Source organism: Gavialis gangeticus, unplaced genomic scaffold (assembly GCF_001723915.1).
Source record: "Gavialis gangeticus isolate Ggan-Ray unplaced genomic scaffold, GavGan_comp1, whole genome shotgun sequence".
NCBI classification, from domain to species: domain Eukaryota; kingdom Metazoa; phylum Chordata; order Crocodylia; family Gavialidae; genus Gavialis; species Gavialis gangeticus.
This window is the reverse complement of record NW_017729032.1, coordinates 68,068,364-68,089,409: the sequence shown is the minus strand read 5'-3', so window position 1 is coordinate 68,089,409 and position 21,046 is coordinate 68,068,364. Positions and strand designations below refer to the sequence as shown.

General features: G+C 40.7%; 1 protein-coding gene across 1 annotated transcript in view; it reads left to right on the top strand.

Moving 5' to 3' along the window:
- GTF2F2 (general transcription factor IIF subunit 2) overlaps window positions 1-21,046 on the top strand; it is a 192,290-nt gene that overhangs the window by 158,065 nt on the left and 13,179 nt on the right. Inside the window, exons 7-8 of the mRNA XM_019524703.1 lie at window positions 9,023-9,122; window positions 20,068-20,211. Coding sequence (XP_019380248.1) covers window positions 9,023-9,122; window positions 20,068-20,211 — 244 coding nt within the window. The remainder of the gene's footprint in view (window positions 1-9,022; window positions 9,123-20,067; window positions 20,212-21,046) is intronic.

Genomic DNA, 21,046 nt, shown 5'->3' with positions numbered 1-21,046 from the left:
AGCCGTGGCTCGTCCGGGGGGCATGGAGGGGGTTACGGGGTGAGGGGTGGCTCCTGCCACTGCACGCCACTCATCCAGCGGCTCTTCCGGTGCTCACCTGCTCATGCGGCAGCTCCCACCGCTGCTCCTGCCACTCATCCAGGAGAGCATGGGGGGGTGCCCCCAGATCTGCGCTCAGGGCAGGTGGGGGCATCAGCACTGGGAGGGGACTACGGGGGGGAGGGCTACAGCCACCCCAAAATTCGCTGTAGCCATCTCCCAAGCCCCCTGTCCCAATGCCGCCACCATCTGCTGCAAGGGCAGTTTGGTGTCCCATCCCCCCTTCCCCCCCCGCATCAGAAAGAACTTGGCAGACCCCGGCCCCTGCCCTGTGCAGATCCAGTGTCATTCCCCGTCCACCCCCTCATACCCTCCCAGACAAGCAGCAGGAGCTGCCAGATGAGTGGGCAAGCACTGGACAAGCGGCTCCCAGATGAGCAGTGTGCAGCAGCGGGAGCTGCCTCGCGACCTCTGGACAAGTTGCTGCCCTGTCCTGCACCCTTGCCTCCCTGGCTGGGCAGCACTTGACCCAGCCCCTGCCCCAGTCCCACTCCTCCTTCACCACAGGGGCCTTGATCTGTCCCCCGACGCACCTTCCTTCCGTCCTCCCCTTCCAGCACATCAGACTTCCCAGTTGGACACTGCTCTTCAAGCTGCCAGGCTGGTATCAGAAATGAGATCGATATCGGCCAATATGCCTCCTTAAAAATCGACTATTGATGTTGACCCCAAAATCTCTTATCAGTGCACCCCTAATGGTCAGGCTTAGGAAGTGGCATCCTGGGGTTCTGTCACTTACCATACCTTTGAGTCTGGAATGCTGAAGTCCATATACCGAGGATATTACACCTCTACTTTGAAGAACATAAAAATAAGCTAATAATAAACTCTAGGGTAAAATGAGTGCTTTAGCCATTTTAATCTGTTATCCACATTTTATCAAACTGGGAACCATAATAATTGAAAAGAAATGGTTGCTATTGTTGAGATGTCACTCACTTTACTACATATGGTATGTGAAGCAAAAAAATTACAGAATCTTAGTCGTCAGTCATGCCCATGGATGCCTGTTGTCTCAATAATAGGGGTGAAAATACCATAAATTCCAATGATTCATCGCTCAGCCTTCAATATAAACAAGATTCCAGTTTACAGAGAAAGCCTTTTTAGCATCACATTAGTAGGTGTAATGGACAATGTAATCGCAGCATGTTTCTTCAAATACTTGGATTTCAGGATTAAAAATTGGTTTGAAATCCTACTCCTTTGTAAAAAGTTGAAAAATTCAGTCATCTGTTCAGTTCTGTTAAGTGCATTTCCTTTACACTGTTTTCACTCAGCCCTATCAAGTGTCAGCAGCTACTCCTGTGCATTGGAGTTTCTATTCATTCTGCCTCATGTTTTAATGCTGACTTGCATGAGGCATCTGAAAGAGACTGAAGAATTCATCCAAGCAGTGAGGCTGCATTCCTTCATTTCCCTTGGGAAGGAGATCATAGAGGTGTTCTCTCACAGCTGGTCAAATGTATGTTTTGGGGAAAGTGGAGTGTATCATGTATAAGATGAGAAGTACTAGAACTCCTTTTCTGGATCCATACAACCAGGAAAGAAGTAGGCAGGATCAGAATTAGTTGAGATTATTTCACATACTTCTGTCACTGAACATGTATCCTATGATAATGACTTTAAAAAGCATTTTAAGCCACTGGCCTACAAGATGGGTGAAAATAACTATCATGTTATCAGTCCAGACTAAAATGACCTTTTATTTATTTATTTTTTTGACACTGACTAAAAGTACTACCTTAATTTTCTGCCAGGCTTATTCTTAAAAAAAAAAAACTATTGACATGGGTTTTAAAATCACAAATGTTTGAGTACTGTTGAGTAGTTCCTTACTGAAAACAGATTGATTAAAATGTCATTCATTTCAGTTTTATCAAATTTCCCCAGATCTGCTATAGTAACAATTTTGATTTTAGAAAATGAGCCTATCACATACTTTCCTTCATATTAGAAACCTTTCAGAATAGGGTTGGAAGGGACTTTGAGTAATCAGCTAATTGTTAGGAGCTGAAGAAATAGTATAGCATGTACTGGTAACAAAGGGAAGGAAACAGTTTATTACCCATGAGTGCTCAATGCGAAACAGTCAACAGGAAAGTGGGCATACACAGAGGGATTCAGAATTCTTCAATACAAGATAAGTATAATCTTGATTTAAGAGATGAAGTAATGCAGAATAAAAAACAATCATTATATTACGTGACATAGCAGAATTGCTGCAGTGTGAAATTGTGCTGGGAATTGTAGATATGTCATTTAGTCTTAGATGAGAACCATGTCAAATTATTTTAAATTATGAAAGGTTATTCCTTTTGGAATAATTTAAGTCCTTGTTCCAAAAAGGAAAAAAAAATATTCAAAATAGATTAATTGAGAAAAATAGATATGGAGTAGGTTAGGATTTTGTATCACGTGTTCCTTTTTTAAGACAAGTTGATTTATATCATTGGCTGAGTATTTTTCAGAAGTTAATTTGCATGTTAATAGTGTTAATGTCTCTCTTTAGAACTATGATAAAGTACATTGTGCTTATGTAACAATGGCAGGTTGACAGTGTTATTATTAGGGAATGTGTATTGTCTTAATGTGTATCCATTATATTAATTCACTGTACTGTTTGTAAATGGAGAATTTCTAAAATAGTTTATTATGATCTATTCTGCAAAGTGCTGTGCACCCTCAGTACCCATTGAATTACAGGGATTGAGACTGTTCTGGGGAGCTGTTCATCCCCTTGTATGATCAGCCCTAAATAGGAGGCCTGTATAAACCATTCACAGAGGAGGTAAGGTAAAGAAAGAATACCTCATGAAACTAAGTAAAGTATATGTAGTCTGGAATCAGCATCAGAGGATAAGAATATAAAGGTATTTTACATAAGTTTGGGTAATTTACTATTTTGTTGTGAAACTTGTTACCCAGACCAAGAAAAGGAAGGCCTGCCAGTATGACTGGAATACTTAGCATTGAGGCAAAAATCATTGTTACTTTTGGCAGGCACCATAAAACATTGAGCAAAGCAGCTGTTGTGTTGGTGCCCTGAATTAATGAAACCAAATCCAAAATCAATAATATGTTAAAGCTGCAGGCTGAGCACATCTTTGCAGCGTCTCCCTCTGAATTCCAGGCTCTGGTCCAGCTGCGTCTCTCTGATTTATACCTACTACAGAACTTTGAAATTCTTTTGTCAACTGAAGATTAATCAGGGAAAATTACCTGTGCCTACAATCCTTTGGGCAATATTTTTCCTATGCTGTAAGTTACCACAAATATGTGAACTGATAAACGGTTCTTCCTCCTTGAGTCTGGATACAACATATTTACGCTGTTATACCTGCACAGGTGGGAAGCAGCCTGCAATGTATATCTCTGGTGGTATAACTTACCAGAAGCTGGTGTAGAGTTATTTTTGGGGAAAAAGTAAAGTTATGTTGCACCAGTTGGGGACAGCAGTATTAATGATGTGTGCCATCCTCTATCCTAGGATATAGCTGCTTGCTCAGTGCCAAGAGACTACTACTGAAGCACTGTACAGGCAGGTATCCCAGGAAAGATGGCCCCAGCCACTGTTTACTCCTGATCCTGGTATAGTTTACAGCAGTGAACAAAACTGATATAAGAAAGACTGATGTTAATGTGTTGTGTGTGCAGGCCTGTAATATGAACACTACCTTCAGCTTTCTGCTGCTTTTACCACGGTCTTAAGGAATAACATGCACTAAAATGAGCTGTCATGGCAGCTTATTTTACCCCACAGGACTGTGGAAGTAGTAAATTCTCAAAGAATATTTTTGTACAACCTGTCATAATGGACTCTTGATCCACAACTAGGAAACCTAAGTGTTACAGTAATGTAAACAGTAATGAAAAGTAATAGAGTGAAAAGCCGTTTTCCCCTTAATTCAGTATAACAAGTGATGCAGTTGACTTTTATCCCCCCCCCACAGTAGTTCAATTAAGATTCCAAAAAGCTACTCTGCGAAATTTCTCTATAAAATCTTTATTTATATGCATTTTTTTTCATAGTATTTTTCAGGCTGGTACTGGTTGGGTTTTTTTAATTTACTTTTTCAAAAAAGTATTTTAAAGTAATTATCCCTGTACCACATTAAAATTTCAGGCAAGGTGAGTACCACATACAAAGCTTTTGTTATATATTTTACAAATATAATTATTAGAATGTAGAAATGCGTTTTCATTACTGTATTTTAAATAAATATATGTTATAGGAAAGCCAGGCATAAAGATGATTATTCCTTTCAAGTTTACTTTATAAATGGAGAGATTCAAATGTTACTTGACAAACTCTGCCTTGTTTTGTGGTAGAAAGTAGTGCCTGTGCTGAAATTTGTAAATATGTTGGATAGAATTATTCCATAGAACTGGTTTTGCACTGTAATGTTTCAAGCACAGTTTAGTGCATCCACAGTGAAAATCTCTATCATCCTGTGAAACAGTCTTGTTGTTTTCTGCATCTGTTATTCTACTTAGCTGTTTATACCTGTGCATTTTGAGGCTTTTGAGCCCGTAGGGACAGAGCTGGCAGTGCTTAGAGAAGGATGTTGTGAACATTCTCCAGTGTAGACACCTGATGACAGAAGGAAGTCATTGGGGGATTTTATGAGTGGATTCCTTAGTTCTTCAGGAGAATGTGAAAACAAAAATTGACAAACAGTCCAGTGGGAGCAAGAGGAGGAAGGCATATGTGTAGAACAGGGTTTCCGACTGTTTTTTATAGATTATGGACTGATATGAATAATAGAAATAAAGTGTTGACTAAAGTGTCACTCTCCTCCTTTGCAGTGTTATAGTATTGTGACAGCTGCAGTAAATTGCTTATTGTAAAAAAAAAAAAAAAAAATCAGAAGAAATATATATTTCTATGTAATTCACTTAATCTTCTGCATTGTAGAATTATAGAGTTAGCAGCATATAGCTATCTAGCTTTCTGTGGATCTCATTTTGGGAACTTCTCCTTTAGAGAACAGAAGAAAACATTGGACTACTATGCTAATATTTCTAAGACTTCCAGCAATATATACAGTATTTGTAGATGGTAAATTGCTGTCAAGTGATGCTGGTAGATCCTGGAACTGTAATTTTCCAGCATCTGCTCAATTAGTCTGACTTGGTTCTGTTTGGTGGAGAATGAAACAGAACTCTATGTAGGCAAGGAATGTTTCATTCTCTGCATGATTAATCCTCAAGATTCCCATTGTATTAATGACAGCATTCCTCTTTCACTAGAGTTTTGGACCACAAGAAATCAGTAACAACAGTTATAGTGGTATGTGCTTGTTCAAAGAAACCTACTAAACACTGTCACTTTTTGAAGACCTAAAGACAAATGTGGGCATTTTAATTATCTGTTGTTTGGGGAAAATATCTGTGCTCTGTTAAAATAAAATACTCCACTAGATATACAGCATGGCAGTGATTTCCAAAAAGTAAAGTAAACAATTACTAACTATATGAAAAACAAGTTCATTTTTAGAAATGGCACAAAAATGAATCGGACTTCCTGCATTTTAATGTAATTTTAAATAAAACATTAAAACATGAACTGACCATCTTTGGCCTTAAACAGTTTACAGTTCCTAGCAGGCATTGTGCTCAGAGCTCCTTTGGCCGCATGTATCATATTTAAAATTTCTTATTGACTAAGAAACAGCTTTTTTTGGCATAACCTCCAAGCTATTCCATGTTTGGACCATAAGAAAGTAGGATTTCATGAAGTCACTTAGTTCTGCTCAGGGCAGGATCATTCCTGAGTAAACCATTCCAGTTGAGTGTCTCTAGCCTGTTAGTGACAATTTCCGGGCATGGAAATTTCACTTCTCTAGGGAGCCTGTTCCAATGCCTGACCGCCCTCTATAGGCGGAGGGAGAAAAAATTATTTGGGGAGGGCTGAGCATGTTTGCACCCTGCCCCGCCCCCCAGCAGGTAAGTCTGGGGGAGAATGGGTGGGGGGAAGGGAAAAGGCTGTCATGGGGGGAGACAGATCAAGGCCCAGGCAGTGAGGGAGGGAGCAGGCAACAGGCAGGAGCAGGGGCTGGAGTGAGCAGGGGCCCTGGCCAGGCTGGGTGGTGGGACAAGCAGAGACCCAGGGGGCACATGCCCCCCGATCTGTGCCCAGGGCAGAGGCAGCTGCCACTGCACACTGCACTTTGCTCCCTGCTGCAGGTGTGCCACACCCCCTTCCTGCCTGGAGGTGGGATGCACGTGGCATTGCACAGCTCTCGGGGCAGCGGGGTTCAACACGCAGTGCACAGTGGCAGCTGCTTCTGCCCCCACCCTGTACACAGATCAGAGGGCACATGCCTCCCGCGTCTCTGCTTGTCTTGCCACCGAGCCTGGCCGGGACCCCACTTGCCCCTTCTTCTGCCTGTGCCCCACTCCCCCCCTCATCACTGGGGCTTCCATCTGTACCCCCCCCCTCCCCGACTTGTCGGGGTACATGGGGGAGGGGGTAGTGGCTCCTGCCACTGTGTGTGCCCCAGATCTATGCGTGGGATGGGCTGTGGACTGGAGCTGTTCTGGACTCGGGGGGGATGGGGGGGAAGGAGTCTTCCGGGTGTTGGGGGTTGTGCTGCACTGGGCTCAGGGTGGATGGCGGCAGTGCAGGGAGGGGGGATACAGTAAATTTTGGGGTGGCTGCAACCCTCTCCATAGCCCCACTCCCAGCACTGCTGCTGCCACCCAGCCCAGCCCTCCCACCTCCCCTCCCCTCCCCCACTAGGAAGAGCCCAGCACAACAGCAGCCTGCCCTCATCCCACACAGATCTGGGGGCACACACCCCCATGCCCTCCCAGGATGCGCATAGCAATAGGAGCCGCGCCTCTCAGATGAGCTGCTTGCAGCTCAGTCCTGCGCCCCACCTCAGGTGTGCAGTGCCTGCCCCAGCCCCACTCCCTTCCTCGCTGCAGTGTGTGCACCCCTCACCACCCCCTGCTGCAGGTGCCAGAAGCCTGTGGCCGGGCTGCCTTGCAGCTCTACTGCTGCCCTGCATTTGGGAGTGGGGGATAAGCCCCGTTAGCCCCCTGCTTCTGCTACCTATGCCACCCTCACTCAGACTTTCTCCTAATCTCCAACCTAAACTTCCCCTGTTGCAATTGAGGCTATTGCTCCTAGTCCCTTCTCCTGCAGCCACAGAAAAAAGGCCATCTCTATTCTCTCTGGTAATCACTGTTCAGGTATTTGAAGACTTATCAAATAGCCCCTCAGTCTTTTCTTTTCCAAATTAAATAACCATAGTTCATTCAGCCTTTCCTCACAGGTCATGTTTCTTAGGTCACATCACTTACATCATTTTGCTAGGTTCTGTCCAATCTGTCTATGTCTTTCTTGAAGTTTGTGTCCAAAACTGGACATAGTACTTCAGGTGAAGCCTCACCAGTGCTGAATGGAGTGGAAGAAGCACTTCCCTTGATTTGCAAGAGATGTACCTACTAATAAAACCCAATATGCTGTTGGCTTTTTTTGTAGCAAGAACACACTGCAGGATCATATTTAGTTATGGTCCACGGTAACTCCCCTGCCCCCCATTACTGCAGACTACCCAGTCATTCCGCAGTCTTTATTTACACATACAATTATACTGTCCCAGGTGCTGGACTTTGTACTTGTCCTTGTTGAATTTCATGATTAATTTCAGACCATTTCTCCAGTATATCCAGATCATTCTGGATCCTAGCTCTACCCTCCAGAGTGTCTGCATCTCACCACAACTTGGTGTTGATGCAAATTTGCTAAGCATGCACATGACCCCATCATCCAAATCATTAATGAAGATTGTGAGATCCTCATTAAACACAAGACCCAAGACAAACCTGTGGGGAACATGTGGTATGAAGTGTTCAAACCCATATTTTCACTTTGCAACCAGGCAGAGCAGCCCAATATGTCTCAGCACAGTATGACTGAGGAGTACAGCCATACCTTTGCTTGCAGAAAACTGCCAACCGATCAGGCTGTCTGCACCTTTTCTTGCAGATTTCCTTTTGACAAACTGGAAGAACATGACTGAAAGGTTTTGTCAGGAGAATTATATCTTTCTGTCCTTTGCAAGGAGGAGGGTTACCTAAGGAAGGAATTTTAGAGGATGCAAAGAGTGAAGAAACCAGAGAAAGGGCTTAAAATCACTTGCAACAAAATGAAAGGAAAAGGTGGATAGAGGGATGGCCCCCTATATTTACCTTTCACACCTGCAGTGAAGGTAAGCCTGGACATGTGAAAGGCAAACATAGGGGACCATATTCTGCTCTGATATGTACCAGGTAAGGCATCAGTTGTCAAGGGATCAAGAACCAGAGAGAATTTGGGCAATAAAAGACTTTGGAGTAGGGAGCAAGAAATCAGTGTAGACAGACTAATGGAATGGTTACTCTCATAATTAGAATCAACCTTGGCTACCCTCACGCCTGGTCACTGATGGTCTAGAGCCAAAATCCTTAAGCTGTAAGAGCAGTTCAGTCCAGCTGTGCTCTGGAAGCATTGCTGAACTTCAGGTGAAGCCTGCCTCCTAGTCTCCCTACCCCCTTGCAGCCTGTTTGGGACTCTATACTACAGTCTGCATGCGCAAGAAATGTACTAGCAGCAGTCCCCCAGCTTTGGGGGATCACCTGAGTGCTGTTGAATTAATATTACTAGCAAGTTTAAAATTTTAAAACATCTGATCCTCCATTTTATTTCTCAGCTTTTGTTATCCTCTGACACAACACAAATTTTCTAATAATCCATAGAGTCCTAAAGCCAAAGGAAGGTAGATACAAAAATGAGATGTGATACAAAAGAAAGCAAAAAAGGCACAGCGCAGTTTGGGGGCTTTTTTTGTAAAATCATCTTCATGTTTGTAGAAGAAATTCATAAAGTGCGTTTGTCTGAAGTTTTCAATAATTATACTCTTCTGTTTTCAAGATTACAGATAGAAGAATCTTCTAAACCTGTAAGACTATCGCAGCAACTGGACAAAGCTGTAACAACCAATTATAAACCTGTGGCTAATCATCAGTATAACGTAAGTTACCTTTTAATCTGTTTCCATACTACTATTCATCACTCTGATCTCCTGGGAATTTAGATGCTCTATAAAATTACTTGCCTGTATAGTATCAGGATGTCTGGGGCCTTTTCTCATACAGCACATCTCTCCTTTTGAAAATCTTATTTTTTATGGTATCAGGATTCAGCCCTTATTTTGATTTTTGGCTGTCTTCCTTTTTGCTTGAGTCCAATGCCAATCTGGCAACTGCTGTCTGCTGATTCTGACTTTGTTCCATTGCAGAGAGGGTATCAGAGTTTTCCTTCCCATCTCTTCTTCTACCATTTCTTCCTGCTGTTTTTATTTCTTCCTTCCTTCCTGTAGCTTGTGTGAAATTTTATTTCAGTGTCTTCATGTGTCATTTTTGCACCATTAGATGCTTCAGTACACTTTTTGGGTAATACAAAATAATATTGGACAGATGTGAAAAGCTAGAGAAGACTTGAATCTCCAACAATTTGCAGCAAGTGTTGTAAAAGAAGGAAAACAACTGATAAATCTTTGTAGCAGTACACTTTCGTAGTACGCATATTCTGCATCAATAAATCTGACCATATTAGACTCACATTGCAGTTCAAGATCATTTGGTGGGAATACAAGATATGATGTCGCACTAAAAGATCCTCTTTGTGTATGTGTGCACATATAATATGCAATGTTCCTGTTGAGTACAAGAAATATTATTAAATCACGTTAAGTATTAGTCACTGTGTTAGTCGTTTACTCTTTTGTACTTTTTATTAACATTTTATTTACATCAAACAAATGACAGTACTTGTATGATAACGCATTATTCCAGAATACAGTCCAACATAATTTATTTTTCCAGAACACAAAATAATCATTCCATTCTCATAGGATGGTGTTTTAAAAGTAGCTATTGTTCAAAGCCTGATCTTTGCACAGATTTCTGTATCAGAACAACTATTCCAGACATATGGGGCTGGTTTTACTAATCAAATTTCATCAGCCCTACCTCCTTTTGTGGATACATTTATATATTGGTATGTAGGTACTTCGTTTTTTGGTTTATTCTCTCTCATCCCCCCCACAAAAAAAAGTTGTATGGGTAGAAGTGCATCAACATAAAACAGGATTGTAGCACTTTAATTATGCAAGTACAGTGAGTTTACAGTCCCACAGATTTTAATTATAGACTAAAACTGCCACCCTAGTGATGCTACAGATTTTAACAGACTTGTAATAGTTTCAGGGAATAACATTGTGACCCATTATGTCACCAAACAGAAACATGCTTGTAATGTGGGAGTCCCCTCACTGTAAAATTGTTAGTAGTTACACAGTTCTTTGTGTTAATGGAAATGTCCAGATGATGTACTTATCCAATAAGGTTGGTTGTAGAAATTTTGATTAAAAAATCTACTAGGACAAATCACCTAAATCGTGTCACCCTGTAGAGCCAGTACATGATTGTTTTCTACAGTATCTATCCTAGCCTTTTGTCACCTAAATTTAATGTCCCAAGTGATGGGAGACTTGGAATACTGTTCTACGGTCTTTTTTAGGACTCTCAGTTTATCCTGATTTTTTTCAGACTGAAATTATTTTCTTAATCTCATCCCATTATTCCCAGCTATACCTTATGGCTATTTAAAGGGATACTAACTCAGGGGAGGAAGAATAAAAAAAGTATGAATCTGTGTGAGGTGGAGCAATCATCTACTATGAAAGAAGGAGCCTCAGGAAGGATATAGAGGAAAGGGGAAAAAAACATACAAAATTAAAGGGGTGCAACTGCTAAGAAGGAATGTGTTAAGTAGGGCTAGATATAGGTCTTTTATTTCTCCTCTACAGTTTACCTCATTATGGGAAGTAGAGGAAAGGGAGTGGAGTTGTGGGGAGACCTTCACCATATGTATGTTTGTAAATGGTGTGCTTGTCCGGTGTTATAATACTCACATTCTTATAGCCAGAATTCTTTTTTTGTTTGTTAGCTTCTATAACACAGCCATAAAATCCTTTGGGCCCAGCTGGACTGATCTTATATCACTTTCAGTTTAATAATAACAAAGCAAATACACAGAGTAATATATGGGTGATTCTGAAGGTAGTATAACTTAGAGTTGATTAAAGATGTTGTTGGTTTGAAGTACAACATTGTCCAACTATTTCGAATTATGCTTGCTTAGAATTATACAATCCTAACATAGGGATGAATGTATGGACATCAAATCACAGCCATTGCCTACTATTTTCAATTTTCCATATCTTCTGAAGTCTGAACCCAAATCCTATAGATACTTTTGTCTGTGTAGTCCACAATGGCCTAATCAGTAACTAGACTTGTAGTGTTGTTTGTCAAATGCTTTTATACATTAATATTTCAATCTGAAAGTTGCCTAAAAATATATGTTGATGTGAAGTTTGGGCACTTAAGCTGAGATTGTAGTGTTTAAGTTACTGTCTGCCACAATAGGCTAAACAAATTTGTCTGCTTATAGACTCATGAAGTATAAAGTAAGGGTAGAAGGGACCACGAGAGGTCATCTAGTCCAACGTCCCTGCCTGAGGTGATATCATTCCTATTAAAACCATCATATACAGTCCATTGTCTAACCCAGGGTTGAACAAAATGGTGCATCTGTCCAGTGGTCAGACTCTATTTCCCAGCAGCCCCTGCCTGTGTCATTGTGGCCAGTTTTCATGGAAACCATGGGAGGAATGGGTCCTTAACAGTGTGGGCCAGGATTTCCATGGAGACTGGCCCAAGCAGTGCTAGCAGGGTGCAGGGCTGGGCAGGGAACTGTTCCGGATCTGGGGCTGGGATTTTACGGCAGTGACAGCATGGTCTGGAGTTGGGGCAGAGCTGCGATCTGCTGCTTTGGGTGACCCTGGCCAATCCCTGCCTGGGGCATGCAGGCAGCAGGTGGTGGCTCTGCCTTGGTTCTGGACCATGCCATCATCACCGCAAAATCCCAGCCCCAGAGCAGCTTAGAAATGATGATAATGGTAGAGTGTGCAGTGTGCTTTCCCTACTACAAGTGTCCTAATCCTGTCCCAGGCCCTTCCCCAGGAGACAGGCCACTATTCCAAAAGTTAGGAAGACTTCTTGTCTTTCCAGTTACTTACACACACACACATAGGGCTAGTCACAATCTAGCCCTAGATATTTTGATTCAATAAACTTTGCCACTTACTTGTGAAGAAACTTTTCAACCATAGTCATTAATAAGGTGCACAGTATTCTGTGATTTTTGTTTTTGCTGGCTCCTGCAGACTAACAAACCCTTTAAGTCATTGTAAAAACTTACAGTCAAGGTTGGAAAGTAATGTTTTATAAACAGAATAACAAAAGCAAATAATTTAATGGAAGGGAATTAATTTTAGAAAATGGTAGCAGTTGTGATGGTTTTTAAAAGCATGGGAGGGGCTGTGTTGTCACTTATCAGTTGACCCTTGCATAGATCCTGCATCTGTAGACATCCATTGTTCCTCAGGGTTATTGGGATAATTTTCTATGAAGCTCCATGACTCAAGCCAATGAGGTCCTTTACCATTTTTCCCAAGATTGTTGCTTCCATTTATACTGTCTTCACTTTGTTTCCTGTGTTCATGGCTGTTTGCCCACAATGACAAGATCTAGGGTGCTGCTTTCTCCCTCACCAGTCAGTTCCTCCCCTTTGATAACTTTTTCCTCTTTTAATTAGCTGCAGGCCGTGCCAGTCACCCACCCCCCCTTCCCTTCTGACTGCTCTTGCTGCTGCTGCCTCCCCTGGAGATCTCTTCTCTGACCTTTTGATAGGATGTCCTCACTTACCAGCTGAACAGTTTCCACCTTTGCCTTGCCCAGAGCTTGTCACTTCTAGTCTTATGTCCTTTACATATGCCCACAAAATTCCTCCAGCTTGACTGATCCATTTTGTTTGCATTTAAATTTAGGATTTTCTGATGTTCTCCCCCCCCCGTCTTTGCCTTCAGCACCACTTGGAGATGCACCAATACTATGCTAACAGTGAAAGAAAGCATTCTGTGTAGACTGGGCTCATACTTTTATCAGTGTGCCACCTCAGACCTGCTTACTGCACGCAGTGGTTGAAATATCAGAAGCTGCAGGGTGCACCGTGTAGGTTAGCACTCATACTGTTGCTGAAACAGTGGAAAATTGTTCAGAAAAAATGAATGTACATAAGGTATTACTTCAACTTGCAGTAATAGTTCCCTTCAGCAATAGACTGGCTGATCCTCAGAATACTAAATAGACCAAGAAGGCCATTTTGAGTGAACAGTGAATATCATAGATAAATTAACTTGCTTTTATTTATTCAGTTGAGTTGCTTGTCTGCAGGCAGGAAAGATAATGTTGGAAGCAGCTCACTGAGTACAGAATAGATTTTCATTTTTAAAGGAACTTTTGAAAAGAATACAGAACTTTAAAAATATTCTTTCAAGCACTTTTATTTCAAACATCTTAGTTTCACCTATCATCTTTTTTTATCACTTTTGTATTAACCATCTGCCAAAGATGTATAATACATGTTTTTGTATTAATGATGTCTTCAAAAAAAGGAATCTTGGCAACCTTTGAGTAAGCCTAGCAACATATTGTGAAGGTAAACAAAGAAAAATTGATTTTGTATAAAGGATTTCAGGGAATAAACCAACAACTTTGCTTACAACTCATGGTAAAACTATACTTCTGTGCTGCCAGACTATATTTTAGTGATTAAAAAAAATTTAGCTTTTTAAATATAAAGATGGTCCCATTTCATTTACATTGGGGGTGTCTTGCATCATATTATTTTCATAAACTGATTCAGTTCTGTGAGCCAAGATAGCTTGTGGAAAAAAATTAAAGTGAAGCATGTTAAGTTCATGCATTCACATAACAGTGTAGAAAGTGTAGCAGTAATGTTGTTTCCAAAAGTAGCAGCATTTGCACAGCTTTCAGTACTCCTAGACAGCAACAGGAGCTGTTTTGAAACTGGAGATATTAAAACATTACTAATTAACCTAGGATGGGAAGTTAATTACAAATTCAGTGAAATAACATACTCTTTGGTATGTGATAGTTCATTGCTAGTTCAGTTAGTTTGTGGGTTTTTTTCTAGGAATTAGGTAGTGATAGTCATTTTTGTGTGAAGTGGTATATGGATTAATGGACTATGCATATAGAGTATTCTAAAATTCATTTGTGTAGAGAGCACTAACATTCCTCTTTGATTCAGCTAATTAAGTGAAAGACTAATAAGCCTATAAAATGCAGCAGAAAAATGAGAATGTTGACCATTACAGTTTAGGCATCAATAAGAAACTGGTGTTTTAGATCTAAAAAAAATATATCCTTTTCATAACATTTTGCAGGAAAATAAAATACAGATATAGCAGGATTTGCAGTCCTTTGATATATTAGTCCTATAAAAGACTAAAAGCAATGGAGATAATTTTAAGAATCTCATAATAATATGGTACATTTTCATTTGTTTTCTTCCATTATGTAGAAAGTATTCATTTTGGAAATTAAGCTTTTTTTTGCCATTATTAATATTATCATCTTGTCTCTCCCTGTGAACAAGATCAATCACTAAACAGATTTCCAGAAAATTCATTTGAACGAGTACAAATGATGCTGCAGAGCATTCTCACAGATTGCCTTGAGACTCCCAGTAGCTTTTCAGTTATGCTCGGTCTTGCACAGAGTGAACGACACGAATTCTTTTTCTGGTTTGCAAAAAAATGGATGTTTATTTTTCCCCTTCACATTAGCTTGCCCTTGTATCTTAGAGATGGTTAGTTTTTGCTTTTATTTAAAAGAGGCTTAACGTTCCTGAAAAGTTAGGAAGAAAAAAAGCACATTCTGCTGTTGTAGTAATCTTGTAGCAGCTGACTGGCCACCTTTCATCGCTAAACTTTCCACCATTGCATTTTTGAATTATTAAAAGTCACCAACCAGGCCAAAGTTAAAAGACTTTTTTCACTGAAGAGAGAGCTCAAAAGTCTGTAGGACTCCAGGACCCAAAGTCAAGAGTTACACTTGCAAGATGCAACTTCCTTTCTCCGCTCTGTTTGTGACTTATTGGAAGTGTTTGTTCTGACCGTAGTAAAGCTTGGATAATCCCTCCTGCTCCTAACAAAATGTAGAAAGTGCTCTCACTTCAAATACAGGTGTGTCTGCTTGTCAAAGTCAACATTGTTCTCAGTTTTGTTGTCCTGTCTATCGATGTTTCATGTGTAATGGATTACTCTACTGAAATGACAAGACATTTAATTATCTGCTACCAGCCTTGATGTGTACTAAGGCTTTGGATTTGGCCCCCCATTTGAATCAGTGTGGACCTTACCAGTCTAGGCATTTGCATTTGAAGAGTTGCTTGGTTTACAGCTGAACATCACTGAATTGCATCCCTGGAGGTGCTTTTCATAAGCGTTGAGCTGAATAAGTTAATGCTGCTGCCCTCCTTCATCTTGCTGTCAGAAACCAATTGCATCTGGACTGCATCCGCATTTCATTTCAGCATCCTTGTTAATTCTTCTGAGACCAAAAAAGGTGACAGTTGAAGAGGCAAGAATGCAAGACACCTTTCTCAGTATTGGTTTGGTGTTGTCTAATTCAGCTGAGAAAATGCCTTTTAAGAGAAAAAGGTATTATCCTTGAGCCCCTGTATAATATATCATAGTTTTTAAACTTCCCTCATCTTATATGCAGCCACTCTTACAGCTACTACAGAAAAATTACATTCCCAAGCTACTTTGCAGGTTCTGAGGTACCTGTAGGTTCAATTGTAATATGAATGTTTGCCAGGCCAGTTATAAAAAAAAATATTTACATCAATTGCCCTGGCAAACTTTCATAGCACCCTCAGTACATTGTTGTGAATAGTCATTGTCCACCTTCCCACCACTGAACCTCCCAGTGAATAGGAAAGGGTCAGTCTCTAATTAGCTTAGTTTTTTTCCATTGCATTTAAGCACAAGTGACCAAATGACACTGGCAAATTTTCAGCTCCCTCTGGCATCATTAATCACCAGTGCTTAGCTATCCAAAGGCTGACCTTTAATATCAGAGAAATACCCTTTTCCAGGTAAGAGAAACTACTCATTTTCAGTTGTTATTTTATTGTCGAGAAGAATCGTGCTGTCTAGCAAGGGAACAAATCTCATTCATCCTCTTTGGTGATACTTTTTCCTCCACATCCTGTTTTCAAAACATACTTAAAAATATGAAACTGAACCTTTGCAGAAAGTGCACCCTGAAAGACAGTTTATGCTTGAATAGAGGAGGTTTGCTCACAGGGTTCTTTGTTTAAAGACTCTCCAGTAAAACAGTTTCCTGTATTATAACATAGGCAAAAGATTCTTGCAGAAACAAATCTGGGAAATGGCAGTTCCCAATACAGAGCATAACAAACAATATTAACATTTATATTTCATAGCAATATTATATATTGTTGAGATGATAGTTACTACTATCTCATTTTTACTTCCTTATTAAAGAGAACTAAAAATGACATATGATTTGTCTTTCATTTTCTTCGCTCATGTTTTGTTGTCATTGCAAGGTAGCATTATGACTTATGTTTGACTTTAGACAAGTCCGTTAATCTTTATCTTGTGAATATTTCTCTTTTCTCCCCTGGAGTATGAGGATGGTGCTTCCCTACATCAGGCAGATTTTGTTCATTAATGTTTATGGAGCTCTCTGAACTATCCAGATGGGAGGTGTTATCTAAACAAAGTATTACTATAGCATTTATCATTAGAGTATCTGCCCAGGAAATTGTGAAATCTCCTCCATTAGATACTTTCAAGAAAAGGCTGGACAGGCATTTGTTTGGGATGATACAGGGATTAGTCTCCTGCATCTGTGCAGGGAGTTGGACTAAGTGACCCTTGAAGACCCTTCCAATTCTATGATACTTTGTTTTACAGCTCCACAATAACAATGGGCACTTCAGAATCAACTGAAAGAGATTGCTAGATACTAGAGGTGCATCAGTATATCAGTGCCATGTCTGACTGACACTGATAAAAGGAAAATTAACACGATTGGCTTTTTTTGGTCAGTGTAGCTGATAATGTACTGATAAATCAAATATGCCTTCTGGCCGGGGCCCCCGGATGCTACATGCATGCATGCAGCCACTGCATGCACACGAGCAGTGTGGAAAGCAGCGCCCTGCAGGTCAATCTGTGGAGGAGAAAGGGTGTGGGGGGGAAAGGGGCATAGGGGTAGGGCAGATTTGAGGCTCCCATGGTGAGAGAGAGAGTGGAGCTGGGGCTGAGGGCGCTGCCCAGTCAGGGCAGTGAATGTAACCCTGGGGCTGGGGTTGAGAGCAGCATGGAGCTCCTCCAGGAGGTGCGGGGGCGCAGTTCCCCGCCACTGCACACACCTCTGGGGGAGCATGTGCCCCTCCATATTTTTGTGCAGGGCAAAGGCAGAGATGGGTTGCCTGCTGTGGACTTGGGGCTTTCTGCCCTGCTGTCTTTGCCCCAGGACAGTTCAATTGCCCTCACAGCCATTTTAAGCGCCCAGACTCTGATCCCCTGGACAAGCTGCCTATGGCTCCATCCCACTCCCTGCCCTGGCCCTGGGATCCCATTCACCACCCAGACTGGGCAGTGCCCCCAGCCCTTGCCCCACTCCCTTCCCTTCCTTACCATGGGGGCCTCCATCTGACCCCCCTCCCCCACCACACACATCTTGCAGGGAGCTGCTCTTCACACCACCCAGCTGCTCCTGTAAATTGGCTATCGGATCGGTATTGGCTGATATACCTGGTGAATAATAGTCTACTGGTATTTGTCAAGAAAATCTTTATTGGTGCAGTCCTACTAGATACATAGTGGTGAAGTTCTAACTCAAACAAATCTGGGATAATCCTGCTAGAGCCAGTTTTATTATTTCAGACCTGCACTGATCTAATTGAGGACAGAATTTGGTTAATAAAGAATATATATGTATTTTTTAAATGCTTCCTTTTCACTTTGTAGGTAGAGATAAAGGAAATGTATAGTAGGTCTTTATCCCCATCAGAATGCAGAAGATCGGTGATAGTTAGTAATTGGTGCTCTGAAGCAACAAGGGCCACCAAGCCAACTGAACGAATATGCATCAGTTGCCTGCCAAAAATGGAAATAAAATCTGTGTAAAGCAGAGATGTAAGATGTACAGGTCACAGCCTCTTTATCCAAGCCACTATAGAGCTGCTGCAAGTTGGGGGGCCCTTTGGCATGTCTGGCTGTGGCTGTTAGCAACAAGCTTGCTGCCACCTCTGGACCATCACTGTGCACCCAGACCCCTTCCACAGATCCTTGACTGACACTGCTATGGTGGTCACAGCAGCTGCCCCCATGCCCTGGGCTGGACCTGGCTTGTAAGGAGTCTGGACCTGGCATGTCCAGATCCAGCCCAGAGCCCCAAATAAGTTAGATGCTCCTGTAAAGGAACATTCAGATCAGATCAGATCAGTGTCTCCTACTTCTAAAATACTTTGGCTTCATTGTTTACTTATTTTCAATATTGCTGTTATGGAACAGTGATCTTTTCCTCTAATATCTCAAATTCTAGATCAAAAATGCCCTTTGTAAAGAAATACGAATTAGACATGGTTCTAGTAAATAAACACCCCAAACTCGTATGTCCTCTGGATGGGATCTGACCTCCGAAGTGTGCAGCAGTACTTAGTCGCTCAGACACTTAAAGGTCTGATCATTCTTAACACATTCTTAACACTCTGCTGACTTTGCTTTGCTGTCCAGTCACTCCAAAATACTGTGAAAGCTTTAAATCAGACAGTGAGTAGCGTGTGTTGCTCATGATACTGGTAGCAAAAACAGGAGACAGTATCATGCATTTTCCTGCATTCTTTATCATACACTTTATTCAACAAAAGACCAACCTTTCCCATGAAGCATGAGCACAAGTAGTACAAAGATGATTACTTATCACCTAAGCAATGCAGATGGTGCTGTGTAATCTGGACTCAGTTGCAAGATTTTCCTCTGAAACTGTTGCAACCTGCAAACAATAGTCAGTTTCCTTCTGGGGTCTGTCAGGCACGGGTCAGAAGGTTGTTTGTTAAATGTTCAGTGTTGGGAACTTTGAGCCCTCTTGATGCTCGTGACACTGGTTAAAGGAATAAATTTATGACAAATTGTTTGGCCTTATGTGTTTTTCCTATGTAACAAGTGTCTATTGTATTAATAGGTCCCTATTTTGTCCTGTAGTTAAAAAAAAATTAAAGGATCTGTGTTTGGTTCTTTTTTACCTGATTTGAACAGCCCTGAGTCTTATTGGAGGATTATGCCTAATTTTATCATGCTTGCTGTCTTCTAAAATAAATTCTGTGGGAGACTATGACAGCAGTGCTAACTACTAACTAGAACAAAACTGAAGCCACAGTATGGTATAAGAGGATTATAAGGTGTTGGAAAGCCCTAATAACTCTTCAATATTAGCAAGAGGTCCTAGTTTTTTGATGGTTAGACTTTCAGCAGAGTGTACTGGATACAAATGTTTCAGGATACTATTATATAAAGTAAAATAAAAATCTGCCCAGTTTTCTCTCACTCTGTGGAATCCAGCTGTTCTACTGTAGGTCTTAGCAAATCAAATGATATTGGGTAACCTGCTGCATATCATGGTTCAGTTTGCTATGTTTAAGATTTCTCAAGTATAAAGATTAAAGGCTTTCAGAATAATTATAACATAAATCTCCAGAATGCATCAGGTAACAACAATAAAGTGAATTTGTTGAGGAGTGTTAAAGGGAAAGTAATTAGTTAATGATCATTTTAAAAGGGTTTGATTGCTCAAGAAAGAAAAGCACTGTGTTACTTTTTGGTGTTTACTTAGAGGTTTGTTTGGGGTTGGGTTTTTCTTTAAATCCTAAGATTCTGTGCTTAAAAGTGCCCAGAATTTTTTGAATGTGCATCTCTTTAAAATTATTTTTTTAATTAATAGATTGAGTATGAAAGGAAGAAGAAAGAAGATGGAAAAAGAGCTCGAGCTGACAAACAGCAAGTGTTGGATATGCTTTTTTCAGCATTTGAAAAGCACCAGTATTACAACATTAAAGATTTGGTGGATATAACCAAACAGCCTGTGGTATGTACCCAACAAAAATAGCTCTTTTAACAGATACTTCTTCCAGAATTGCCGTATTGCATGTGCACACGTGTGTGTTTAATCATATATGGCAAATATATTTTTATTTACTGTATATAAGCTTCAAAACATACCTTCTGAATGTTTTTATTAAATGCATGCAAGTTGACACATACCCCTTTCTTTACTGGACCAGTAGTGAAGTCCTGTTTCTGTAACCAGTAGGTTTTTATGAGGCTAGATAACTAGCTTTGTGCTCAACCCACTCAACATTACTGGCCTTGAGACCACCAAGCTACATCAAGGTGCAGTCAGTGAAGTTATTCTTTATCTATAAAGACTATAGATGTCATAATATATGTAATAGCGTCAGATCCTGATACATTTAATATATGTTCTCACCATGGCCCACATCAAGAGTCAGAAATCTTAACCACCCTGCCCCCCACCGCTGAAAAATCATTGAAGATTGCTTTAAAATTAGAAACTTTTCAAATGAGATATTTTGGGATCTGACTTCTTATATCCTCAGTTGTGTAGCAGCACGTTTGAGAATACAAATAAAGCCTGTAAAGTATACACATGAAAATAATTTGGAGGGGTGGAGTTAGATCTCTCATTGAGGGATAACCCACAGGTAGCCCCAGGTCCCTTATATGTCTGATTATCAGGGATGTTAGTTTTCTCTGACTTAAAAAAATCCCCAATTTTTGGTTTAAAAACCCCCACAAATCCACATTTTTCTATGATTTAAATGAAGCACTACTAATATATATATATATATAGTGCTAATATATATATATAATACTAATATATATATATATATATATATATA